Raw genomic sequence first — 17,912 nt, forward strand, 5'->3', positions numbered from 1 at the left:
CTCTGCACAGGCATTGCAAGTAACACTAGATTTCTGCTAAGGGGGCTTGACCATGGCATGCAAGGGCAATGCAGAGTGAGCCACAGTTATCCTTTGTGATGCGTTCTGGCTTACGACTGAGATCGAAAAGTCTCCCATCTATGGATGCCGATGCTTAAATTTGTCCTCTTACCAATATATCGACATATAACCATATAACCATATAACAATTACAGCACGGAAACAGGCCATCTCGGCCCTACAAGTCCGTGCCGAACAACTTTTTTTTCCCTTAGTCCCACCTGCCTGCACTCATACCATAACCCTCCATTCCCTTCTCATCCATATGCCTATCCAATTTATTTTTAAATGATACCAATGAACCTGCCTCCACCACTTCCACTGGAAGCTCATTCCACACCGCTACCACTCTCTGAGTAAAGAAGTTCCCCCTCATATTACCCCTAAACTTCTGTCCCTTAATTCTGAAGTCATGTCCTCTTGTTTGAATCTTCCCTATTCTCAAAGGGAAAAGCTTGTCCACATCAACTCTGTCTATCCCTCTCATCATTTTAAAGACCTCTATCAAGTCCCCCCCCTTAACCTCCTGCGCTCCAGAGAATAAAGACCTAACTTATTCAACCTATCTCTGTAACTTAGTTATTGAAACCCAGGCAACATTCTAGTAAATCTCCTCTGTACTCTCTCTATTTTGTTGACATCTTTCCTATAATTGGGCGACCAAAATTGTACACCATACTTCAGATTTGGTCTCACCAATGCCTTGTGCAATTTTAACATTACATCCCAGCTTCTATACTCAATGCTCTGATTTATAAAGGCTAGCATACCAAAAGCTTTCTTTACCACCCTATCTATATGAGATTCCACCTTCAAGGAACTATGCACGGTTATACCCAGATCCCTCTGTTCAACTGTATTCTTCAATTCCCTACCATTTACCATGTACGTCCTATTTTGATTTGTCCTGCCAAGGTGTAGCACCTCACATTTATCAGCATTAAACTCCATCTGCCATCTTTCAGCCCATTTTTCCAAATGGCCTAAATCACTCTGTAGACTTTGGAAATCCTCTTCATTATCCACAACACCCCCTATCTTGGTATCATCTGCATACTTACTAATCCAATTTACCACACCTTCATCCAGATCATTGATGTACATGACAAACAACAAAGGACCCAACACAGATCCCTGAGGCACCCCACTAGTCACCTGCCTCCAACCCGATAAACAGCCATCCACCATTACCCTCTGGCTTCTCCCATTCAGCCACTGTTGAATCCATCTTGCTATTCCTGCATTTATACCCAACAGTTGAACCTTCTTAACCAACCTTCCATGAGGAACCTTGTCAAAGGCCTTACTAAAGTCCATATAGACAACATCCACTGCTTTACCCTCGTCAATTTCCCTAGTAACCTCTTCAAAAAATTCAAGAAGACATTGGTAACATGGAGGAGTATGCTGTTGATTGCTGTAAGTGGCTCTGTCTTGTCCAACAAGGCACATACTTTGAGGCCCATTGACCTGTTGCTGAGGTGGAATGATGGGATAAGGGAACAGCCTGGGCCTTCAGTGCAATTACATTATGCAGCACCATACCACTACAAATAGTAGACATTATATGCTTAGAATCTATATCCTCTTTCGTATGAAGATGTATCAGACCTAATGGATATTATCATCCAGATCAACAGATCATTCATCATAAAATATTGCTCGTTTCTTCTTTAAAATGTCATTCCAACTAGCTAAAAATGCAATTTGGGTTTGTACAGTGCTGCATAAATTTATTTATAAATGTTATATGCAGGCAATCTACAGAACTAAACAAATTGCGCCAAGACTATGCTAGATTAATGAATGAATTTACAGAGAAAACAAATCGCCTTCAGCAGGAAGAGTTGCAGAAAAAAAACTTGGAAGTTTCCTATGAGCAGACAGTTCAACAACTCAAGGTATAATAGTCCAACGTATTAATAGGAAAATTGAATAAGAATTTGTTTGGGTGGACTTGCTAAAATATTCCCTGGTGCTTTGTACTTTCAACATTGTGTATTTGGGTAACATACGTCTGTAAACTGCAACAAAAACATGTTTTAACGCTCATGTTTATCTTGTTCTGACCCTAATGATATTAATTGAATTCTGCCTGTTTTTTTTTAATTATCTTGTAAACATTCTAAATTTATATCTTGTTTTGATCTCATCTGATGAATGTTTCTTACATGTTTTTAGCTCAGTTAAATCAATTTTGTCCTTTACATTTTTGAGTTTTATGTTAAAACCCACGTGGCAAGATGACCAGATGCTATAGTTAATAAAGGTTCCAGTTTGCCTCAACATTTTTATAGGAATCTTCTTCAGTAGCACCCTTAAATTGGCTCTTGTGTTAGATTTGTAAATCTTATTTGTCTTAATGGTATCATCCCATGTTGAGTATCTCATTAAATCTCTGCTTAATCTGAATGTATAAAGCTTGGATCTCTCTACAGAAGTTTCTTCAAAGGACACCATGAATTAAATACTCTTTGAAAGAGCTGTCACATTTTCCTACCCTTTCCATGTCCATTTTTAAATGTTCTTACCTTTTTTATGGCGCTGGTTACAAATTTTAGTGATCCTCTATTCTACCTAATAATTTATTAAAGATACTGATTTATTTCCTTCCAGACATGGCCCAATTAAATGTACTTCCCTGTACACTGAAAAGCTATTTTGTGCCCCAAATTACATATCGCCCAATGCTCATTCTTGTTTTATGGAATGAGATGAATATCATGAGATATAGGTCACAATAGGTCCACAGAAGATGCGATCTCACTGGTCTCCACTCCGCACTGGACAATAAAAACACTTACGTCAGGCTGTTGTTTATAGACTACAGCTCGGTGTTCCATACCATCATGCCCTCCAAGCTGGTTACGAAACTCACAGAACTGGGTCTTTGCGCATCCCTCTGCAATTAGATCCTCGACTTCCTCATCCACAGACCACAGTCTGTTCGAATTGGCCAAAACACTTCATCCTTAGTGATAATTAGTACGGGAGAACCTCAAAGCTGCATGCTCAGCCCCCTGCTCTATTCACTCTATACTCATGACTGTGTAGCCGGACATAGTGCGAACTCCATTTTCAAGTTCGCTGACGACACCACCGTTGTGGGACGAATTACAGATAGTGATGAGTCGGAGTATAGAAGTGAGATCGACCGACTGATCACATGGTGCTAGCACAACAACCTGGCTCTCAATATTCAACAAAACCAAAGTTGGACTTTGGAAGAGGAAGGTTGAGGACCCACAACCCTGTTTACATCAGTGGGACGATGGTGGCAAAAACTTCAAATTCCTGGGCGTGCATATTTCCGGCGATCTTTCCTGGACACAGCACACTGATGCAATCATAAAGAAATCACATCAGCGTCTCTACTTCCTGAGAAGATTACTGAGATTCAGTATGTCAAAGAGGATTCTCTTGAACTTCTACAGGTGCACAGTAGAGAGCATGCTGACTGGTTGCATCGTGGCCTGGTTCGGCCACTTGAATGTGCAGGAGCGGAAAAGACTGCACAAAGTTGTAAATTCTGCTCAGGCCATCACCGGCTCTGACCTCCCCACTATCAAAAGGATCTATCGTAGTCGCTGCCTCAAAGGCAGCCAACATCACCAAAGACCCACACCATCCTGGCTTCACACTTATCTCGCCACTACCATCGGGAAGAAGGTACAGGAGCCTGAGAACTGTAATGTTCAGGAACAACTTCTTCCCTGCAGCCATCAGGCTATTAAACGCTACAACCTCATAAACTATGAACTACAATTTATTATTATTATCATTATTATTATTGCACTGTTAATGTTCTTTTTTCTGATTTTCTTTGTTGTATTATTTATTATGATTAAATATTCTGTTGTGCAGCAGCAAGTAAGAATTTTATTGTTCTATCTGGGACATATGACAATAAAACACTATTGACTCTTGACTTGAGAAAATATATATATATAAACTAAAGGGCCTGTCCCACTTACATGTCCTTGGCATGCTAATTACGTGACGGTCCCGCGAAGGTAGCGTGCGACATCACCCGCACAGCCGTCTGGAGCGGATGACGTCATTTGAAGATGGACACAAAATGCTGGAGTAACTCAGCGGGACTGGCAGCATCTCTGGAGCGAAGGAATGGATGACGTTTCGTGTCGAGACTCTTCAGTCTGAAAGAAGGGTCTTGACCCGAAACGTCGCCCATTGCTTCTCTCCAGAGATGCTGCCGGTCCCGGTGAGTTACTCCGGCATTTTGTGTCTATCTTCAATTTTCTTGGCCCGGCTCCAGGAGTAGTTGTGGGGGCGGATCTGAACCGTTACGGCTGTGAGCCCCAGGCCGAACTCGGTGATCATTTGCCTGCTTCTGCTGCTGTTGGAGTTGAGACGTTGCGTCGCGCCAGGGTCTTGGGCCTGTCCCATTTTGGCCGTCAGTTACGCGACAAGCCGTTGGCGCGCAAAGATTTCGTTCACTACAAAAATTTTGGAGCCCCGCGCGATGTCGCGCATAACTACATACCCCTCCACGCTTCTCGGTGGGACCGGCCCCGCGCGGCCATACGATGCCCGTGCTCCTCAATGCGACGACGAACTCGAGTAATTTGCGTGCCAAGGAGACGTAAGTTGGACAGGCCCTTAACAGTTTAGCTTTGAATTGGGATGTGTAATTTGAACTGGATATTTTTCAATTATTTATGGACTATAATATTTTTTTGTGCCAGGAAACTGAACATTTGCATTTATTGTGCACAACCTTAAACAGGCGTTTAGATTATATATTCTGTTTGGATCTGAAAATAAGCTGTATTAATTCATATTGTTTTTCTCAAAGACCAAGCTGCAGGAAGAAGTTGAAAGAAGAAAGGAAGAAGTACAAAAATATCTCAGGAACATAACAGCAGAGCATGAGAAAAGACTAACAGAAATTCAGAATGCAAAACAAGGTATTTGTTTACTGCGACAGATCGGCCCGAAACGTTGCCTATTTCCGTCGCTCCATAGATGCTGCCGCACCCGCTGGGTTTCTCCAGCATTTTTGGCTACCTTCGATTTTCCAGCATCCGCAGTTCCTTCTTGAACGATCTATATTAATCCTTTGACTATTAGAAGCTGCTATCTCTTTCAAGTTTTATTGTGCCCTGTGCTGGTTGTATGGAACCAAGTAATAATGCTATAAAATATCTATTCAAATGAATGTCTCAATAAACATTAATTCCGGTGGACTTGAATACCATTTGATGTCTAATATCTGGCAATTGTTGGGATGTGAGTCCATAAATTGCTGACATCTCTACACATGGTCTGTCAGCAATCACAAGCCTTTGTGTTATTTGGTACATAGTTCCTGGACTGTGGACTATTCTGTTCCATAGAAACATAGAAAATAGGTGCAGGAGTAGGCCATTCGGCCCTTTGAGCCAGCACCGCCATTCAATATGATCATGGCTGATCATCCAAAATCAGTTCCCCGTTCTAGGTTTTCCCCCATATACCTTGATTCCCTTAGCCCTAAGAGCTAAATCTAACTCTCTTGAAACGATGGAAATATAAAAAGAAGCAATTGGCAGACACGTGAAATAAAATGAGAGAATAGTGGAAACTGGGCAGGGCAAGAGACACCTGTGGAATGAGAAATGTTAACATTTCAGAACTGAATTTTGGACTTGGACATTTTTTGAGGGGGTTAAGTGCAGGAATTCCATCTCAATTCATTGCTTCGAAATCGGTAAACATTTTTTATTGTGCAGCTGATCCCCTTGGTGTTTCAAGAGATTGTTTGGGTATTGGGAAACTCGTGTTTATTGTCAATGTCGTTTTGTATCTCCGAACACTGCTATAACTTTGAATTGTTTATGTCATTGGAGCAAAAGGAATGCGTTTGTCAACTGGTATACTTAAGTTGAAAAGTATATGTTTAGCTGCAGAGAAATTAAATTGGGGATCCAGTGAAATGGTATGATAATGTTGTAAACCCGAATAAGATAGGGCTCTTGCACAAGTCTTTTAATTTATTAATTATACTTGCTTTGTATCTTTATTGTAGATTTACAAAATAAATTTAGGGTTGTTGAAAATGAAATTGGCAACAAAAACGAAGAGGTGCAGAGTTTGCACAGTAAGCTCACTGATACCATGCTATCCAAACAACAGCTAGAACAAAAGATGGTGCAGCTGGTAAACGCAGAACAAAAGCGAGCTAATGCAGATGATGCTCTGAAGATTCAACTGCAGGTATGACAAAACTATATATTTTCTCCTTGCTTTATTTTTTAAAAATGTTCCCCTAGTCTGCTTCTTTGTCTGAAACACTCTCGACCAAAAAGTATATAAAGTAGAACAAATGTAACTTTTTCTTACCATTTTCTCAGCTGATTGGTTCTTACCTGGTCATCTTCAGCCCAAAATATTTTTTTAAATGTCAAGTCGATGTAATGGTGACATTTTTTAAAAGAAAAACTGTATTAAAAAAAACAAAAACAAAAAAAACAAGTCATAATGTAATAGTGAAAACACTTGTTTGGACCTGAGGTAGTGAAACATCGAACATAAATAAATAGTGCATAGATCAGTGCAGGAATGGGCTCCTCAGCCCACAATGCCTGTGAAGAACACGATGCTAGGTTAATCACTAATCGCCTCTGCCTACCATGATCTGTATTCTTAGCCCCGCTCCCCCTTCCCCAAACATTCCCTGCATATCCATGGGTCCATCTGAAAAACGTTTTAAATTCCACGATCCTACCTGCTTCCACCACCATCCTTAGCAGTGCATTCTAGGCACAGACCACACTCTATGATATGATATATGATATGCCATTTATTGTCACTATACATGTATTACTATACTATGTATATTGATATGGAATAATTTTGTTTAAAATGATGTGCTAGTCTTTGAAAAGGAGAACTGGAAGAGCAAGAAGGTCAGAAGGTTGTTTTGGTCAGGAATAGTCTGCTATGAGGAAGTAACACTTTCCAATCTATTCCCTCGCCCTCCAACACGTATACATAAATGTACAATGTCAGCAACTTTTATCCCAAGGTTTCATTCCATAATTGCACCCATTTCCCCTCCCGTTTCCTCTTGTGCTGTGTACTGTTACAAGCTCAGTATTCTGTCACTCTGCTAATATACAGCTAATTCTTTAACGTACAGGTCCGAGACATCGGCCCGCAAAGTCAGCCGGATATCGGGCTGAATATGCCGGCTCCTGCCGGGCCAGAGCTCTGGAGTCCTGGCCGCAGGTGGCAGATTCGTTTTGCCAATTGGCACCGCAGTCCCGATGAGGACCGGATCGACTGACTCACGCAGCCAATATGCCACATTTTCAGGGGGACTCCCGGGGTAGGGGGCTTGCTGGAAATCGGTGGTTGACCTGTATAATGTCACTGTGGTTAACCTTTTACTTTGGGGAAAATTGAGAGAAAAATGAAGAGCACTCTGTCAATGAGAATGTATAGTAAAGGTTTGTCTTTCGATTTACATAAAATATTCATTTGGAAGAACTTTGAACCATGTGGATCATTTATCACATTTTTTGTAGTTAATTCAGGTATCAAAGTTGTCTTGAGTGTATTCTCCATTTAAATAGCATAATTGCCATAAATTCCTAACATTGAACAGTCTATTTTCATTAAGAAAAATGCAATCATCTTCCCCCTGACTTTATTTAACAAATATATTTGATCTTGATTTTCTGTTTATTACTTATACTCTGAGGAAAGAACACTTGGATCAGAATTTTTTGGATGCAACTAAAACGTAGGAGGAGCCCTGTATCTTAATGAAAACATTAAAAGTGAAGAAATATATTTGTTATTGGAAGAGACAGCATAATTTTCACATTTGGGCAAGGGCATCTAAATGACTGAATTGTTTTCATAATTGATTTTTTTTCTTTTTTTGTAATATTTTCCTTTGTTTTCTGTATGCTTAAATTAAAAGGATCTGTTGGAACAGAAACAAATCATGAATGCGCAGATCCAAAATCTTCATGCTCAACTGTCAACTCAGGTATAAATTATTTGAAAAGGCATAAATCTCAATTTGTCAATATCAAAAAGTGAATAATTCTAACTTTGAATTAAATAATTTGTAGAGAACGAGTAACTATTTTATTGCACGGTAGCAAAGTTACTCTTTTCAATTTCAGCATTTACTCAGTATGCCTGGGGCATAAAAAATCTGGGTCTACTTTGTGGAACCATACACCACAGGAAGCTGCTATTTGCCCAGTGGTCTTGATCAAAGATCACAGATCAAAGATCATAGAGCGGAGCAAGATGGTCCACTCCTGCAAAATCCAATGGACTAACGTGTAGTATGGAACGGGGCGGGACATCCGCCATTTTAGCAAACCCGACCCGACTTCCGTGGAATGTGTAATCAGCAAAGATCATAGAGCAGAGTCGGGTCGGATTGGTTTCGTTATTTGAAAATAGAAATGAGGAAAACTATCAAGGGAATGATTTGGTATGGTAATTGAAACGTTTCTGAAATACTAACTTAGAATGGAATCGGAGCATATAACCATTGTCTTTTTTGAGGAGGACGGGTGAGAGTTTTGGCTTACAGCCCAGGATTGAATTAATTTTAGCAAATGTTTGCATGCTGTCAGAGCAATATTTCAATGGCCTGCAATTCGAACATTAAAAATGGCATGAAGGAGAGGGCGATGCTTAGGAAGGAACTCCAGATGCTGGTTTAAACTGAAGATAGACACAGAATGTTGCAGTAACTCAGCGGGACAGGCAGCATCTCTGGAGAGAAGGAATGGGTGATGTTTCGGGTCGAGACCCTTCTTCAGACTGAAAGTCCCATTCCCGTGATTTTCAGTCTGAAGAAGTGTCTCGACCTGAAACGTCACCCATTCAAGAAACTGCATCAAGAAACATCGGGTTATAATTTGATTTTAGACTCCCAATACGCTCCATTAGGAACCGCGACAGTTCATGCATGTGGGCAAATGAAATGCATCGGTCTTTAGCGATTCAGAACTGTGTTCTGCATTGCAACGATTTCATACATATTGAGATAGGAGCTGAAGCTAGCGTCTGCAGTTTTAGAGCACGGCACAATTATAGGTAATCGAAAGAAAAATAATTAACTTTATCTAACACCTGGGTGAGAAGGGTCTCGAGCCGAAACATCACCCATTCATTCTCTCCAGAGCTGCTGCCTGGCCCAAACCGCTGAGTTACTCCAGCTTTTTGTGTCTCTTCGGTGTAAACCAAAGATCATACAGTGGAGCAAGATAGTCCACTCCAAAGATCATAGAGCGGACGCCATGACCAAAGATCATAGATTGGAGCGGAGACGGAAGCTGGTTACAGAAATGGCACTGAGGACTACCCATGACCTACTACGTTTTTTTTCGACAAGTGGACTATCTTGCTCCACTCTATGATCTTTAGTCTTGATTTCAAGACTGGCTGCAAAATGGCAACGTGTGCATGTTGGAGGAGTACAATAATTTGATTGCCTTTTTGTGGATAGGAGGCAGTTTTTTTTAAACTACCTATTATTAATATGTGACAATAATATACCAGTATGAAAAGCTTGATTAGAATAGTTTGCCATAGTTTATTGATAAATCTTGTGTCCTTTAGGCCATAGTAAAGGCTGTGGGTAAGCATGGACATTTATGCACTCCATTTTCCTGTGTATTTTTTCTTATTCTGTGGAGAATTTAAAGTTTCTAATATGCTTGAAGAATGAAGGTTTCTAAATTAAGTATCTTTCTTCATTTTGTCTGTTTTTCTCCGTAGGCTTCTGCAGCTAGTGTCGTTGAAGAGTTGCAGAAGAAGTAAGTCAAGGTTTATTAATGCTGATGAGTGTTGCCAATCTTGTACCTGTTGAGAGAAAATACTGGCTCTACAATTATAACTGAGCCTGCTACTGATTGCAGGCTAGTTCATTGGACACCAAATGTGCAGGGTCGATAAACTCTGGAATTGCATCCACATCTGGGCACATTACAAATCTCTCTATTAATGTGGCTGAGGCACAATTGACCTCTTATCCACATCAAAATGTAATTTATGATCATATGTGCAAACTGCAGAATTTTTAAAATGTGGTATCTGTTCCAGTACACTTTGCTTAATACAGCTCCCCCATTTTAATTTATCCCCCTCGCCCCCCCCCCCCCCCCCCCCCCCCCCCCCACCATCACCATTTGATTTTCACAAGAACAATTTGTCAATTATGAATCAAGATGGTCAGCAAATTAATAAAATCTATCTTTTTCAAATTGAAGAGTCAGGACAATTAACAGCAATTCTATTTTTTATTAATTACCATTTTTTTTCCCCAAAGTAAAAGAGTAATGTGCAACGCCCACCATAATGTTTGGGACAAAGACTCATCATTTATTTATTTGCTTCTGTATTCCACAATTTGAGATTAGTAATAGAAAAAAATCACATGTGGTTAAAGTGCACATTGCCAGATTTTAATAAAGGCCATTTTTATACATTTTGGTTTCACCATGTAGAAATTACAGCAGTGTTTATTCATAGTCCCACCATTTCAGGGCACCATAATGTTTGGGACACACAATGTCATGTAAATGAAAGTAGTCATGTTTAGTATTTTGTTGCATATCCTTTGCATTGAATGACTGCTTGAAGTTTGCAATTCATGGACATCACCAGTTGCTGGGTGTCTTCTCTGGTGATGCTCTGCCAGGCCTGCATTGCAGCTATCTTTAGCTTATGCTTGTTTTGGGGGGCTAGTCCCTTTCAGTTTTCTCTTCAGCATTTAAAGGCTTGCTCAATTGGGTTAACATCGGGTGATTGACTTGGCCACTCAAGAATTTACCATTTTTAAGCTTTGGAAAAACTCCAAAGGAGTTTTAGCAGTATGCTTTAGCAGTATGTTTGGGATCATTGTCTTGCTGTAGAATGAACCGCCGGCCAATGTTTTGAGGCACTTTGAACTTGAGCAGATAGGATGGGTCTATACACTTCAGAATTTATTATGCTACCATCAGCAGTTGTATCATCAATGAAGATAAGTGAGCCAGTACATTCAGCAGCCATACATGCCCAGGCCATAACACCCCCACCACTATGTTTCACAGATGAAGTTGTATGCTTTGGATCTTGAGCAATTCCTTCTCTCCTTTATACTTTGCTCTTGCCATCACTCTGATATAAGTTAATCTTCATCTCATATGTCCACAAGACCTTTTTCCAGAACTGTGGTTGCTCTTTTAAGTACTTTTTGGCAAACTGTAACTTGGCCATCCTATTTTTGCGCCAAACCAGTGGTTTGCATCTTGCAGTGTAGCCTCTGTATTTCTGTTCATGAAGTCTTCTGTGGACAGTGGTCATTGACAAATCCACACCTGACTCTTGAAGAGTGTTTCTGATCTGTCGGACAGGTGTTTGCGGATTTTTCTTTATTTATAGAGAGAATTCTTCTGTCATCAGCTGTGGTGGTCTTCCTTGGCCTGCCAGTCCCTTTGCGATTAGTAAGCTCACCAGTGCTCTCTTCTTAATGATGTTCCATACAGTTGATTTTGGTAAGCCTCGGGTTTGGCTGATGTCTCTAACAGTTTTATTCTTGTTGCTCAGTCTCATAATGGCTTCTTTAACTTTCATTGGCACAACTTTGGTCCTCATGTTGATAAACAGCAATAAAAGTTTCCAAAGGTGATGGAAAGACTGGAGGAGGACTATTTGCTGACATCTCTCTTACACCTGGATTAAGGAGGCAATTATACACACCTGAGCAATTACAAACACCAGTGAAGCCATGTGTCCCAAACATTATGGTGCCCTGAAGTGGGGGGGGGGAGAAGGGACGGACCGACTATGTATAAACACAGCTGTAATTTCTACATGGTGAAACCAAAATGTATACAAATACCCTTGAATAAAATCTGACAATGTGCACTTTAACCACATGTGATTTTTTTCTATTACAAATCTCAAATTGTGGAGTACAGAGGCAAATAAATAAATGATGGGTCTTTGTCCCAAACATTATCGAGGGCAGTGCAAGTCCCTTTTGGCCTTTCAAAACCAAAGTGATTTCTAATTTGCTCCAAGATGGAGGCTTCACATTTTGGGTTCTTGTTCAGAGATTTCCTTTTTTTTTTTTTTTTAAAAAAAAAAAAAAAAAAATAATAAAAATTGCTGTTGTAACTTTGCACGTCCAGCAAGACGGAGAGGGTTGTTCGGTCTTGCAGTATCAAACTAAAATGGGCGTGGGAACAGAAAATTCATCAATCTCTGAATAAGTTTGGTCACTTAATTTAAGTGAGACGATCAAGGAAACTTGGAGCTACAGATCTGACTAATGCAATTTCTTTCAATTTACAGGGTTTTAGAAAAAGAGAGACAGATGAAGTTAATGGAAGAATCCTTACATCTTCGTGCAACGAGACAAGATCAGGATATAAAAGTAAAAAAACTATTTTTTGAACTAGACTAGATTTCCTAGTATTTAATTCCTAATTGTTGGAAATTTTTGCAAACATATATCATTGGCGTTGCCAAAAATGAAACTATTTATGTAACCATGACATTTTGCATTCAAAGTATTAAAACTTAATATTGCATTTTTACATTCCTTTGTTTTAAAAAAAGATAATGTAAAAAGATAGATTACTGAGTTTTTCGTAATGTTTTAAAAAACCTTTTGCTTTTCACTTAACATCACGGACTTTCAATTAATCACTTTGGTCATCAGCAAAGTTGGCATGGAGAATTCTTATTATTTTTAAACTGTCATCATTTTAAACATATTATCAGCAATTATCAATAACACAGGTGTCATGTTTGTGAAAAATAAGTTGGGATTATAATATTCGGTATTATCTGAACACAAACTTAAAATTATCATGTGCAGATCAGCCAGGGGACAGTGTTCAATCTTGTCTCAAGAGTCAAGAGAGTTTATTATCATGTGTCCCAGATAGGACAATGACATTCTTGCTTGCTGCAGCACAATAGGCTGTTACAGTTCAGAGTCTGCGATAGATCCCTTCGATGGCGGGGAGGTCGGAGCCGATGATGGACTGGGCAACTTTCTGCATCCTTTTCCGCTCCTGAACGCTCAAGTTGCCGAACCAAGCCACGATGCAACCAGTCAGAATGCTCTCTACTGTGCACCTGTAGAAGTTCGAGAGAGTCCTCTTTGACATACCGACTCTCCGTAGTCTTCTCAGGAAGTTGAGGCGCTGATGTGCTTTCTTTATAATTGCATCAGTGTGCTGGGACCAGGAAAGATCTTCGGAAATGTGCTCGCCCAGGAATTTGAAGTTCTTGACCCCTTCCACCATTGCCCTGTTGATATACACGGGATTGTGGGTCCCTATCCTACCCCTTCCAAAGTCCACAATCAGTTCCTTGGTTTTGCTGGTGTTGAGAGCCAGGTTTTTGTGCTGGCACCATTTGGTCAATCGGTCGATCTCACTTCTATACTCTGACTCGTCCCCATCAGTGATTCGTCCCAAAACAGTGGTGTCGTCGCTGAACTTGATGATGGAGTTCGCACTATGTCCGGCTACACTGTCATAAGTATAGAGTGAGTAAAGCAGAGGGCTGAGCACGCAGCCTTGTGGTGCTCCCATGCTGATTGTAATCGAGGACGACACATTTCCACCATTACGGACAGACTGTGGTCAGTGGGTGAGGAAGTCGATCCAATTGCAGAGCAATGCGCAGAGACCCAGATCTAAGAGCTTGGTAACCAGCTTGGAGGGGATGATTGTATTAAATTCCGAGTTGTAGTCAATGAATAACGGCCTGACATATGAGTTTTTGTTGTCCAAGTGGTCCAGAGCGGAGTGGAGAGCCAGTGAGATCGCATCCATCTGTTATAGCAGTAAGCGAACTGCAGTGGGTCGAGGTTCTTGTCGAGGTAGTTGATATGCGCCATAATCAACCTCTCAAAGTACTTCATCACCACAGATGTTAGTGCCACTGGTCAATAGTCATTGAGGCACGTCACCTTGCTCTTCTTGGGCACCGGTATTATTGGTGCCCTTTTAAAGCAGGTTTGGTCTTTTTGATGGCCTTACCAAGGTCGAATCTGGACTTCTTGTAGACCTCTGTATCTCCAGACCTGAATGCCCGGGATCTGGACTTCAGAAGAGTGCAGATCTCATGGTTCATCCAAGGCTTCTGATTAGGAAACACTCGGAAGGTTTTTGTTGGGATGCACACATTTCTTCATGAAGTCTGTAACAACTGTGGCATATTCGTTCAGGTCCCTGAACATTGCCCAGTCTACAGACTCCAAACCGTCCTGGAGTTGTTCCTCTGCCCCCACCCCCCCCCCCCCCCCGACCAGCTCTGTACAGTCCTCACCTCTGGGGGTGCGCTGTTCAATTGCTGCCTTTAGGCAGGAAGAAGCAGCACCGCCAGTATGGTCAGATTTACCAAAGTGAGGGCGAGGGATAGAGCGATAGACATCTTTGTTGGTCGTGTAGTAGTGGTCGAGGGTGTTTGATCCTCTGGTGTTGCAGGAGACATGATGGTAGAAGTTAGGGAGCGATTTCTTAAGTTTGGCTTTGTTGAAATCCCCGGCTATGGTGGTAAATGCCTCGGGGTAAGCCGTCTGGTGTTTGTTGATCACGGCATGCAGCTCCCCCAATGCTAATTTTTATATCTTACAACAATTTATCTAAATTCCGTTTAGAAGACTGCTGAATTCTTAGTCCATCAATGTAAAATTGTAGATTTAATTGTTTTTGTTTCTCTGGGTTTCTTTATTTTTCAGTCTGCGATTTAGTGTTTAGATTCGGATAGGTTTATTTTCATATACACGAGATTCCAATAAAATTCCTTGTCCTCATGAAACTCGTAAACAGTATATTATTATGATAAGTACTACAATAAATACAACCACTAGTGCAAAACAGCAGAAACCATTATTGAATGCATTAAACACCGTAAACTTCGAACTGTGAACTGTATTGGTTGTATTAGAGACTTCAGACTTTTTTGATCTTGCACTATATCAAGTTCAAGTGAGTTTATTGTCATGTGTCCCTGTATAGGACAATGAAATTCTTGCTTTGCTTAAGCACACAGAAAATTGTAGGCATTTACTACAAAACGGATAAATGTGTCCATATACCATGATATAAATATATACACACATGAATAAATAAACTGATTAAGTGCAAATAGCAGAAAGTGGTTATTAATAATCAGAGTTTTGTCCGAGCCAGGTTTAATAGCCTGATGGCTGTGGGGAAGTAGCTATTCCTGAACCTGGTTGTTGCAGTCTTCAGGCTCCTGTACCTTCTACCTGAAGGTAGCAGGGAGATGAGTGTGTGGCCAGGATGGTGTGGATCTTTGATGATACTGCCAGCCTTTTTGAGGCAGAGACTGCGATAAATCCCCTCGATGGAAGGAAGGTCAGAGCCGATGATGGACTGGGCAGTGTTTACTACTTTTTGTAGTCTTTTCCTCTCCACGGCGCTCAAATTGCCGAACCAAGCCACGATGCAACCGGTCAGCATGCTCTCTACTGTGCACCTGTAGAAGTTAGAGAGTCTTCCTTGACAAACCGACTCTTCGTAATCTTCTCAGGAAGTAGAGGCGCTGATGAGCTTTTTTGATAATTGCGTTAGTGTTCTCGGACCAGGAAAGATCTTCAGAGATGTGCACGCCCAGGAATTTGAAGTTCTTGACCCTTTCAACCATCGACCCGTTGATATAAATGGGGCTGTGGGTCCCCCTCCTACTCCTTCCAAAGTCCACAATCAGTTCCTTGGTTTTGCTGGTGTTGAGGGCCAGGTTATTGCGCTGGCACCATATGGACAGTTGCTCGATCTCTCTTCTATACTCTGACTCATCCCCATCAGTGATACGTTCCACAACAGTGGTGTCATCAGCGAACATGATGATGGAGTTTGCACTGTGGTTGGCTACGCAGTCATGGGTAGCCAACCACATCTGCTAATCCAAGCATATATTGGAGGTTTTTAATTTATTGAACCTTTGTTGTTTGATTATTATGTGGATTAATGATAACTGTGTTTGCAAACCTGTTGTGCTGCTGCAGGTAAGAATTTCATTGTACTGTTTTGGTATATCTGACAAACACTCTTGACTCTTGAAACGTGCAATGGCTATAGAGCAATCGAGCAGAATGGTGCAACAATATCACCAACATTGACCTGGTCTCAACTGAAAAAACAAATAGTCGTATTTTGCCCTTATTAAATGATTTATAAATGAAAAATATAACATTTTCTATTTTATATGTAGAGTTTGCAGAAAGATAAGAAGACTTTAACAGCTGAAGTACAAAAGTTGCAAGTTCAGACATCCAATCAGGTAGGTTACTTTATGGTTTAACTACTTTTAGTTTAGAATACTTCCCCTCTACCATTGTTGACAGTGACTGCATCTAAACTCGCACCTCTGTTCTCCCAAACTTTTCTGGATATGCACCCGTTTTTCCCACAATCCCAATCCCCTTTCCCTCCATCACATGTGCCCCCCATCGCCATCCACCCACACCTCTTCCTCTTGGCTTCCCATTTGCACCTCTTATCTCTGTTGCTCACAGCTTTTTGTCTTTTCATCTCTGGCCTTTTGTCCAACCATCTGCCAATCTAAGCATCCTCTCACCTGTATTTACCTAGCACATACCTGGCTTTGTCCTGCCGACCTCTTCCAGCCTTTTCTCCCCAACTATAATCAGTCTGAGAAGGGTCTCAACCCGAAATCACATATTCATGTTCTCCAACGATGCTGCCTGACCCACTGAGTTACTCCAGCATTTTGTGTTTCCTGGAAAGAGTTCCTCTGGTCCTTGCATTCTACCTTATCAGTATCTCTATACAATGTATTCCTTCGGCTTTATTGTGTCAGTTCTACAGAGTCCTACATTCCCTGATTTTTCAACAACTTATCTACTTCCATTTTAATGATTAATGACCCAACCTCCACAGTGTAGACAAATCACTATCCTCTCTGAGAAGCTATTACTCTGCACCTCTAATTTCAATGACCAGTGCCTTATCTTTAGAAACTCTCCCACTACTGAAAACATATCCTCATCACTCCCCCTTAATATCTTGCATCGTTTAAAAAGATCACTGCTTATTCTTCTGAACAAAGAATACCAGTTCAACCTGTTTAGCTTCTCCTGGGAGGACAGTCCTCTTACCCTAGGAATTAAGTTTGGTGAATCTCGTGGACTGCCTCCAATACTACTATATCTTTTTGTGGGTTAGGTATCCAATATCACCTGAATGCACTTGTACTTACCAAACTGTGAGGAAAGCGGTAATAGCTTTGGAGAAGGTGTAGATGAGATTCGCCTGGATGTTTCCTGAGTTGAAGCAGTTCAGCTGTGAGATTAGACTGGAGGGGCAAGGGAGTGGAGGAGGTTAAAGGGCCTGTCCCACTTGGGCGACATTTTAGGCGACAGCCTGAAGAGAGGTTGTCGCGTCGTGGTCGTGACGCGTCGTGACGCATGTAATGACGGGTGACGCGCGGTGTCTCCCTGCCGCCACAGGATTTTGGAATGTTCAAAATCCTCGCGCGACATCTGTGTGTCTTATCATGTCGTGCACCCTTCCACACGATGCCGAACTGGTGACGCGTGGTGACGCACGGTCATTGCCTATGCTAATTTATTGTGCGTCACTATGCGACAACGATGCGTCATGATTTATAGGGGAGCTGTGTAATCAAATTACGTCACGTGCCCCAGATGACACAACCTGTTGTATTTTGCCGTATAGTGTCACGGGTGGACATACATTGACGCCGCTTGACGGCTGTGATGTCACGGGCGCTGTTATATGCTGTCGCATGCCGTCCTATGATGACGCGTGCCCTGGCCTATGGTGACGCGGAATGTCGTACCTTGAAGCGGCTGTGTCGTACTA

At 41.3% G+C, this 17,912-nt stretch overlaps 1 protein-coding gene across 4 annotated transcripts in view; it reads left to right on the plus strand.

Moving 5' to 3' along the window:
• The window catches only part of ktn1 (kinectin 1), a 100,310-nt gene that overhangs the window by 35,099 nt on the left and 47,299 nt on the right, over nucleotides 1–17,912 (plus strand). For all 4 annotated transcript variants that reach the window (XM_055640456.1, XM_055640457.1, XM_055640458.1 and 1 more), the window contains 7 exons: nucleotides 1,817–1,961; nucleotides 4,877–4,988; nucleotides 6,089–6,276; nucleotides 7,991–8,059; nucleotides 9,814–9,851; nucleotides 12,376–12,457; nucleotides 16,279–16,347. In XM_055640456.1, the coding sequence (XP_055496431.1) occupies nucleotides 1,817–1,961; nucleotides 4,877–4,988; nucleotides 6,089–6,276; nucleotides 7,991–8,059; nucleotides 9,814–9,851; nucleotides 12,376–12,457; nucleotides 16,279–16,347 (703 nt within the window). The remainder of the gene's footprint in view (nucleotides 1–1,816; nucleotides 1,962–4,876; nucleotides 4,989–6,088; nucleotides 6,277–7,990; nucleotides 8,060–9,813; nucleotides 9,852–12,375; nucleotides 12,458–16,278; nucleotides 16,348–17,912) is intronic.

Source organism: Leucoraja erinacea, chromosome 9, assembly GCF_028641065.1.
Source record: "Leucoraja erinacea ecotype New England chromosome 9, Leri_hhj_1, whole genome shotgun sequence".
NCBI classification, from domain to species: Eukaryota; Metazoa; Chordata; class Chondrichthyes; order Rajiformes; family Rajidae; genus Leucoraja; species Leucoraja erinaceus.